The sequence below is a fragment of the Eleutherodactylus coqui genome, chromosome 6 (assembly GCF_035609145.1).
Source record: "Eleutherodactylus coqui strain aEleCoq1 chromosome 6, aEleCoq1.hap1, whole genome shotgun sequence".
Classification (NCBI taxonomy): domain Eukaryota; kingdom Metazoa; phylum Chordata; class Amphibia; order Anura; family Eleutherodactylidae; genus Eleutherodactylus; species Eleutherodactylus coqui.
This window is the reverse complement of record NC_089842.1, coordinates 231863765-231873568: the sequence shown is the minus strand read 5'-3', so window position 1 is coordinate 231873568 and position 9804 is coordinate 231863765. Positions and strand designations below refer to the sequence as shown.

The following is a 9804-nucleotide window of genomic DNA, read 5'->3' as shown; positions in this document are numbered from 1 at the left end:
TGGTAGTATCAGGGTTAAAATTCTAAGTACAGCACCAATCGGGCCCACCCCACTTGCCCCGCAGCCGGCCGTAAGAAGAGACACCACACAGGGATCTGGTATCATTCCTCACACGGGACATGGCTCTCGGCTGTGCCAACGTCGTCGACGTGCTTTATTACAGATTACATGAGATCTTATACCCTTTGTCCCATCCCCAGCACGGGGTGATGGGCTCATAACCATATATGGGAAGTCCGGATTTGCGGACTGAGACAGTGAAAATCATATAACAGTCATTATCTTGATACTGACGCCTCTGGCTTACGTACAGAAAATCACGTATTCAATTAACTCCAGTACAAAGAATCACCCACTCAATTCTAAGAAGTCCGGATTTCGGCCTAAGACAGTGAAAGTTATGTACATTTAAACATCTTGATATCTTGTTTCTGGGAAAATGGCCAAGTACATGCGTCCTTCATGTCTGGTTCTTTTTTGCTGTGTTTCTAGAACATCTCTTGCAAAGCCTTGGGATATCTGATGTAAGGCGACATATAAGTTTTTTTCATTTGGAATTGAATAAAACTTGCATATAGGTATAAAAGCATAAAAAACACATATGGCAATATATATATATACCCTCACAAACCCCCCTAAAAAACTTAATATGGAGATCAAGCATCAGACCTTGCACTCTTCCTCGGTCGTCTCTCCCTTGCGTCAGGGTTTCTCCACTGCCCGTAAGTCCCTACTCCTAAAAGGGAGGGATCCCTACCTCACCTCAGAAGGAGGCCATGGATTCCCTGGGCTTATTTCCGGGCATCCATACCCTCTATCTGTACAAGTTAACACCCCACAGGGTGTGCCCTCGCCGGAACCTAAGGTCTTCTGCACTTTCCCTAGGCAAATGGGAAGTCCACTGACAGTCCATCTTATGAGACCGAGGCAGACACAGTACTAGTCCATCTCTCCATTCTTCTGGTAACGTACCTGGTTGGCACTATCGGAACTGGCTCTTCATCTTTTTCAAACAAGGGAAATTTTGGTCACATTAAAGGGATAATAAACAAACAGGAAATTACATACCCCACCTCTTTCTGCTAAAATCATATCCAGGGCCACTCTATTTTGGAACGCCATGGATGCAGTGGGCCCTAACTGGTCAGCTAACCCTTGCAAAGCATCTCAGGTGTAGTTTACAAACCTCTGCTGATTGTAATAGATATAATTCATCCAATCTACATTATTATTAACAGTAACAATAGCAAATAAGGACTCAAAACCTGCTTTAACCTGATGTCTAGAATTAAATTCATCTCGCACCCCCCTTGGCACTCCTATTGTATCTATGTGTACATGTGGATCAAAGTTACCACCTGGAGTGTCAATGTCTCTCCTAGCACGATGCGGTGTTGGATTCTCACCCTCAGTGTACTCTTCATATTGCACATTTCATTGTATTAATTTGTTCTGAAACAGGGGGCTAGTGTACAGTAGTCAAAGGTGTGTTAGAGGAATTGTACCACATTATAGCATGTAAAGGATATGCAGGATCATTAGTTTTTTCAGTGCGAAGTGTGGATCCAAGTGGGCTTTCCTTCGAGCTTGACTGTAGTTGGGTGAACAACATCTGGTAAGGACATTCAAACCGGGTTTCTCGCTCAAACTTTTTCACATAGACCCTGTCACCTGGTTTCAGATTGTGACACTCATCTGTAGGACCTGGGAGAAAAGCAGAGACTGCAGAATGCATTACTAACAATTCCTTGGAGAGGCTCATGACAAAATTAACAAGAAAATCATTCACCAAACTCTGATACTGTGGCATGTATCCTTCTAAGAAAAAGAAAAACTAATGAAAGACACTCAATTCAAGATTTGCCCATTTTCTTCATTGCCTTTTGTATCTACTTTCCCACTACTCCGTGGATGGTAGGGTGTGTGAAAAGCCTAGAATATACCCAAAACAGACATGATGTGTTGCATTATTTCACCTGTGAAGTGTGTACCTTTGTTTGACTCAATCACTTCCGATACCCCATATCTGCGGATTACCTCATTCATGAGCTTCTGTGCGGTTACCTGCTTATTTACTTTGGTAACAGAGTAGGTCTCCAACCTGAAAAACATCAACAACAACAACAAGCACATTTTCATGCTTCCCAACAAGTAGGAGCTGAGTGTAGCCAATTTGCAATCCCTGAAATGGGTAGAGTGGTCCTGGCAAGTGTTATGTGGCAAATTTACTTCTGCCCTGTTGCTTTACGGCAAAGATCATGCAAAATTGGACAAATGATGCAGCAGCTACAGAAAACCAAGGAGCCACCCGTCCTCGTTCAAGCGTCGACATCATTACTGCTTTGAGAGGTGCGTCTTTTGGTGCGTCAGCTGGGCCATCATGGGGCACAGGGGCTATGGTGGGCAAGTGCTGTTGACTGTTCACCATACGCCGTCCCTTTTTAGTCCATTTGTCTTTTTCTTAACTGTAAAGTCTTTAGCATATCAAAGGCCAAATTTTTATCAAAGTCCAAGTTCAAATCAAAGTCCAAAATTATTATCAAAGTCCAAGTTGTTATCAAAGTCCAAGTGTAGTCAAAGTCCAAAGTTATTGTCGAATTCTTCTTTTCTTCTTTTCTTCCACGGCTTGAGGGCCGCTGCTTTTGCTGTGTGGCCTGTGATGGTGTTGCCTCTTGCTTCTCTGGTGTAGGAATTGGTGTGAGCTTTCCACCTTGTCAGGTAGAAGTAGAGCCTCCATGAGACTGCACTGCTGCATCATTCTTAATTGGCTGTCCTGCTGTGGTAAAAAAACTGTCTGGCCTTCCATGTTGGGCCGTAATCATGAGCTATGCCAAATGCATACCGGGAGTCAGTGTAAATGTTTGCCGTCTTACCTGTGGCCACTCCACACGCCTCCGTGAGTGCTTTTAATTCCGCTTCTTGTACTGCGACATGCGGAGACATTCTGCTTTTTAGGACATCTTGTTGTGTAACCACCGTATATCCAGTGTGGAGTCGTCAATCACCCTGGGTACCATCTATAAAAAACAACTCAAAATATGCATTATTAACAAGGGCTTTCAGTAACTTTTTAAAACTTAAATTTTTTTGTTGCATCACTGCTAGACAATCAGGCTGGTATTCTATTTCAAAAAGATCAGAATCTTGTTGCAAAAAAATGTAAAAATTAAAAAATGGCTTGCAAAAAATTTAAAAATGGCTGACTTCCAATACCTAGATCACCTATGCCTTCTCCTCCCCCCCCTTTAAACCAGGGTACGCAATTGGAACAATAGTACCCGGTTTAAGGCCTGTAAGATGTTAGCATGTATAACAGACATGAGTTACATCGGGACAGAATAATCTACAAACATCTATTCATATTTGAAATGTGAGATCCCTTTAAGTGAATTCATTATTAGTCTGATCCTGCATGCAATTTCTTATCAAAATTTGAGACGGGAGAAAAAAAAAAAAAAAAAAAACTTTTACTAGCTGCTCACGCTCCTCACCCCTCCCTTGGACAAGAAGGATGAAACATTACTACGTACTATTACATCATCTAGCTCCACCCCTTCGATATTGGCTCAGTGCGTCCGTCTTCTCAGCTCCATTTCAGCTTAACCGTCCACACGTCCACATCTCAACCAAGCAAAGTCCCATGCATGGGGAGGACTTTTATCCCCAGTCAATTATCCACATCACACATTCCACCACAGCTTGAACACGGGTCACTAACTCTCATCCATCCATGCTCTCAAGTCTGCTCCGTCACCCCCTCATTGAGGTGTACCAGTACATACAGATGCACAGACAAAAAAAGTTTGACAAACATACATACATCAGTTGAAAAACATTGAGGTGAGTGCTATTATCTTATAAATTACATGATTCTATTGAGATGAGATTGTGAATGAGCGCTATCTTTGACAAATTATGTGAAAAAGTTTGCTGAGTGACTGAAATATTCTATATTTCTTATCTACTGAAGCTATTATATGCTGTATTAAACGCTGAAGTGTTTTAGAATCTCTGGGTATTTTTCAGCCCCCCTTGTGACCCTGACTGTTATCTCTCCGCGAATATGAAACACAGACTGAATAAGTTTTAGCTTAAACTATTCCCTGCATTTTGAAATCATAATTAACACATATCCTGGGACCTTGCAACATTCATTTTCAACCCCTGTATAAGTAAGAATATACATTAGAAATTACTATATTTCCCTGCCTACTAAGACAGTATAACTAATTAAATTCATTTCAAGCCTCCATTCCATTTACGCAAGCAGAGATATTATCCAGGGTTATTATTGCATTCTTTCTCTCGCTTCGTTATCTCTTGACCTTGAAGACTAAACACAAGCTTGCAGCTACATGTCAACAAACTCTTCTCCCCTAAAAGCAGGCTCAGTTAACTATTTGCACTTACAGTATATACATATATACACATATATATCCATATCTATTATCTATATTGTATTATACACATTTTCTTTCTTTCTTTGCCAACAAATCACAGCACTTTCTCTCCCCTACCTAACTGCCAATATAACCTTTAATAGACACTCTCCTGACGCCCTCTTGATCACTTACTGTACTTTTCAACATTTCACTTACGGATACTTTCTTAAACAAATAATGTGTACATACCTAACTTACTCTGACTATCTCTCTCTCTCTCTCTCTCTCTCTCTCTCTCTCCTCCTCCTCCACTTTCTAGAAAACCTTGATCTTCCAAGGCACCTCTCGGTCCTAAAGACCTCCTCCCAGACACCATTTTGTAATCTGCCGTGCGGGTCGGTGTCACACATTTTCATTAGAGTTTTCTTACATTTTACAGATTCATCCACACGGCGGCAGCCCTTGAGGGGCTCTGTCTTCTTTAATAAGGTCTTACGCATATTACAACAACAACAATAATAATAATAATAACACGCTCCATAGAGTGCATCCTTCTGACCCGAATTGTCAGCCCCTTATATATGGCAATACAACCGAAGGCATCTTCTTCTTATGGAACCAGTCCCAAAGAGTACATCCCTCTCCTCAGCTAAACCATTAACTACTAAACTAAACTAAAACGGAGGGTTCCTTCGTCAATGGGACCTGTCTTACAGAGTGCTTCCCTCTCCTCTAAACCATTAACAACTAAACTAACCGAGGGTTCCTCCTTCTGTGAGACCAAATGAAAAGTAAGAGGAAAAAAAATTCTGCAGATACAACAAACAATCAAACAATCTCCACTATCGCTAAAACGCTACGGACTTCAAAGTACAAATAAACTACAGACTAGTTTCTGGGTGACCGATTGGTGCGCATATCACGGTCAGTGGTCCATGACGGCAAACCCGGAGCCCACACGAGTTACCGTGTAGAACTCTTAACCCAACCCGTCCGGTCACAAACCACAGATAGTCAGTCCTGCTGCAAGACTCGCAGTATAAAACACAACATAAATATATGCTGGTCTTACCTGGAGTTCTAAGTGAGTTGATCAGGCTCGGTTTGAAGCAGGACGGTTTCTCTGCGGCGTGGATCCGGGTGGAATGCGTTGTAAGCTCCGGTTTTGTCGCCGCACGTTCGGGCGCCATTTATCAGGGTTAAAATTCTAAGTACAGCACCAATCGGGCCCACCCCACTTGCCCCGCTGCCGGCCGTAAGAAGAGACACCACACAGGGATCTGGTATCATTCCTCACACGGGACATGGCTCTCGGCTGTGCCAACGTCGTCGACGTGCTTTATTACAGATTACATGAGATCTTATACCCTTTGTCCCATCCCCAGCACGGGGTGATGGGCTCATAACCATATATGGGAAGTCTGGATTTGCGGACTGAGACAGTGAAAATCATATAACAGTCATTATCTTGATACTGGCGCCTCTGGCTTACGTACAGAAAATCACGTATTCAATTAACTCCAGTACAAAGAATCACCCACTCAATTCTAAGAAGTCCGGATTTCAGCCTAAGACAGTGAAAGTTATGTACATTTGAACATCTTGATATCTTGTTTCTGGGAAAACGGCCAAGTACATGCGTCCTTCATGTCTGGTTCTTTTTTGCTGTGTTTCTAGAACATCTCTTGCAAAGCCTTGGGATATCTGATGTAAGGCGACATATAAGTTTTTTTCATTTGGAATTGAATAAAACTTGCATATAGGTATAAAAGCATAAAAAACACATATGGCAATATATATATATACCCTCACAGTAGGACTAGGAGTGCTTAGGCTGTTGTTGCTTTTATCTCGGCTTGTTTTCCCCATAATAGCTGTCTTTTGTAGGTTTAAGATCCAGTCGCGGTGCCCTTCCCGACTTGAGTGGGCACTTTAAAAGTGGGCCATTGTGACCCTGGGGTACACTGTGTTAGTAGAGAGTCTCTATGGCAAAATGTAATGAAAGTCACTGTCAATTATGCGCTCATATGTTTTAGAGCTCCACCAAGGAAGTTCCTGTAAAAATTCAGGCAGTGCCTGTGATGCTGTGTGTTCTCCCTGCAACCTTCTTTCTCTGCAGATTCCTCTTTTTTACCAAAGGGGGTGCTCAGGGGTTAATAAGGTTTGGTGATGGTGAAGCAGTAGTGGGGGGGGGGGGGGGACGTGGAAGTTGTTATTCACTGCTGGGAGGGGGTCTTCTTACAGTATTTTGTTCAGCTGGGGGAGGGGTGCAGGAGCAAACTGAGGCATCATGTAATGTGTGGTCAGCTGTGCACTTGCCTCTGGATAACAATATGGCAGTTAGTGTGCAGGTCTTTTTCTGCCCTTCTACAATGCCCTCTTGATCAGCTCAGTATGCGGGCTCTGTCTCCTCACTTTACAAGCACAGCTGTTTAGCTTCTCCTTTCATTCCCCGCTTCTCCGCGTTTGGGGGGGGGGGCAACGGGTCTCCTCACCGTACTCACACTCCCTCCGTTCCCTGCTCCGCACCTCAGCCCCCTGCAGTCTCCAGTCTTTGTTGATTTTCCTATTTACGACATAATCAATGCTCATGCCAAATTTTATGTTTCTACGACATCGGGAAGTGAGAGAATTAGTGGCAATGATGGAAATCGAACGATCTACATGGGGGGGGGGTGTAACTGTCGACGACGCTTGCACGTACGCCATTTATCATAGGATAGATGTACTATGCCTATAATCTTCCCAGGTGTGTACTCAACAACTTCCCAAAGTTTCATGGCGATCGGATGAATGGTGTAGTAGCGCATAAAGGACAAACAGACAGACAGACACACACACACACACAGACAGACAGACATTCAATTTTATATATATAGATGATAAAACTGAGATATTTTTGTACTTTTTAAATCAAGTTTTTTAATTAGTTTATTATGCAGAAAAACATTAAGTATTAGATACATATAAATGACTTAATTTCATATATATATAAAAGTATTCTGCAAGGTTTTTTGATATTGCGTATATTTACTCAATTAGACATTTTGAGCAACTTCTTCAAGGCTTTCTTCATATCTTTGTTTCTTAATGTATATATAATTGGATTTAATGCTGGGGTTATAACAGAGAACATAATGGCAGCCGATCTGTCTTGATTTAAAGAATCTTTAGTAGAAGAACGCATGTAGGTGAAAATGGCTGTTCCATATTGTAGAGTGACTACAGTAAAATGAGCACTACACGTAGATAATGCACGTCGTCGTCCTTGTGAAGTCTTTATTTTTAAAAGAAATTTGCTAATAAAGACATAGGAAAGCATTGTTAATATCAAGGTTGTTATACAAAGTGTTCCAGTGACTCTAGAAAGAAGCTTCAAATTAAGAGATACATCTGTACAGGCCAGGTTAAGCACAGGTTTAACATCACAAAAGAAATGTTCTACTATATTTGGTCCACAGAATGGAAGCCTTGCTGTCATTATAGTATGTACCAACGCATGAAAAAATCCAATAATCCAGGAACACGAAGCTAAACCAAAGCAGACTTTATAACTCATGATGGTTTTGTATCTCAAAGGTTGTGCAATAGCAACATATCTGTCATAGGACATAACTGAAAACAGTGTGATTTCTGTACTGCCCAAGAAATGAAAGAAATGTATTTGTAGCATGCAGCCCCAAAAGGAAATATGCTTCTTCTGAGCCATAAAATCTATAATCATCTTGGGGACAACCACTGTTGCATAACATATGTCAAGGAAGGCCAAGTTGTACAGGAAGAAATACATGGGTGTATGGAGGGTGAAATCAAAAATAGGGATAATCATAATCAACATATTTGCCAACAAAGTTACTATATATAATAACAGAATAATTAAGAAGAAAGCAATCTGGAAATCATTTTGAATTCCAAGCCCAGCCAAGGCAAAGTAAGTTACTGGGGTGGAATTGTCAGAGTTCATTTTATGTATTGTATCTGAAATCCAACATAGTTAAAAAGTCCCAATCAAGGACCTAGGATGATGCATTCGGTACAATTATTGGGAAATTGATATTCTCTCTATGATCGAGAAAACACGTCCTTGAAAGAGTTTTATCCATTGCTCTTATTTTTCGAATACCATTTCCTCTAAATCAGAAATTAACAGCAAACAATCTTTATTTTATATGACATAATTGTTATAAAGAATTATTAGGAATTACATTTTTTTTAATTAGAATTCACTTCTTAATAGAGATGAGCGAGCATACTCGTCCGAGCTTGATGCTCGTTCGAGTATTAGGGGTGCTCGAGATGCTCGTTACTCGAGACGAGCACCACGCGGTGCTCGTCTCGATTAAACGAGCACTGACCATTGAATTCAATGGAGCCGGCAATACAGCCGGCTCCATTGAAAGCAATGGGCTGCCGGCGAGCGCGGGATGAATTATCGGGAAGGGCTTAAAAATATAAGCCCTTACCTGAAAATCATCCTAAAATGTGTAAAAAGTAAAAAAAAAATATATACTCACCTTGTCCCGGCAGAACGATGTTAGCCCATTGAATTCAATGGAGCCAGCAATACAGCCGGCTCCATTGAAAGCAATGGGCTGCCGGCGATCGCACAATGAATTTTCGGGAAGGGCTTAAATATATAAGCCCTTCCCTGCAATTCATCCAGAAATGTGTAAAAATAAAAAAAATATATATACTCACCTGGTCCCGGCAGACGGAGTTTAGCTGCGGCCAGCTGGCAGTTCTCCTGAACTGCTCTCTGTAATATTCAGCAGCCGGGGATTTAAAATCCCCGCCTGCTGAATGAGCTGCCTCTGATTGGTCAGAGGCAGATGTCACTCACACCCATTCATGAATTCAATGTATTGCCGGCTTCATTGAATTCAATGGGCTAACATCGTTCTTCTCTGCCACAGCTGTTACAGCTGTGGCAGAGGAGAATGATCGTTATGCTGACAGTGCGGGGGGAACTCTCGAGCATCACTGAAAGTTCGACTCGAGTAACGAGCACTCGAGCACTTTGGTGCTCGCTCATCTCTACTTCTTAACAAAGGAAAAAATATAAAAAATAAAAACACAAGTGAGTTAACAGAAAAAAAAGTGAATTCTGGAACAGTATAATGACAGCTTTATATGAATTCATGCACAAGACATCTACTAAAAATATTCTGGCAGTCTATAAAATGAACAACTTTATTTTAAGAGCATTATTGTGTGCTGAGTTACATGTTTTACTTAAAAAAAACAGCTTGTAGTGCACCAATTTTCATTGACTGACATGCACAATAGCAGGAATCACTTTGCCATCTGTAGAAAACTTGGGCAGTGGAACTGAGATACTCGCACATGTATTAAGACATTAGGTGGGTAATCTGAGAGGGAAATAAGAAAAACAAATTTGCAACATCAATCTCTAGACACATTA

General features: G+C 41.4%; 1 protein-coding gene across 1 annotated transcript; it reads right to left on the bottom strand.

The window, feature by feature from the left end:
- Positions 1–7416: 7416 nt before the first annotated feature.
- Positions 7417–8346, bottom strand: LOC136571871 (olfactory receptor 12D1-like). Its single transcript, XM_066572487.1, has one exon. The coding sequence runs from the start codon at positions 8344–8346 to the stop codon at positions 7417–7419; it is 930 nt and encodes a 309-aa protein (XP_066428584.1).
- Positions 8347–9804: the final 1458 nt, after the last annotated feature.

Excerpts from the sequence above, each read along its gene's own strand:
- LOC136571871 (XM_066572487.1), bottom strand. The coding sequence starts at position 8,346 with ATGAACTCTGACAATTCCACCCCAGTAACTTACTTTGCCTTGGCTGGG.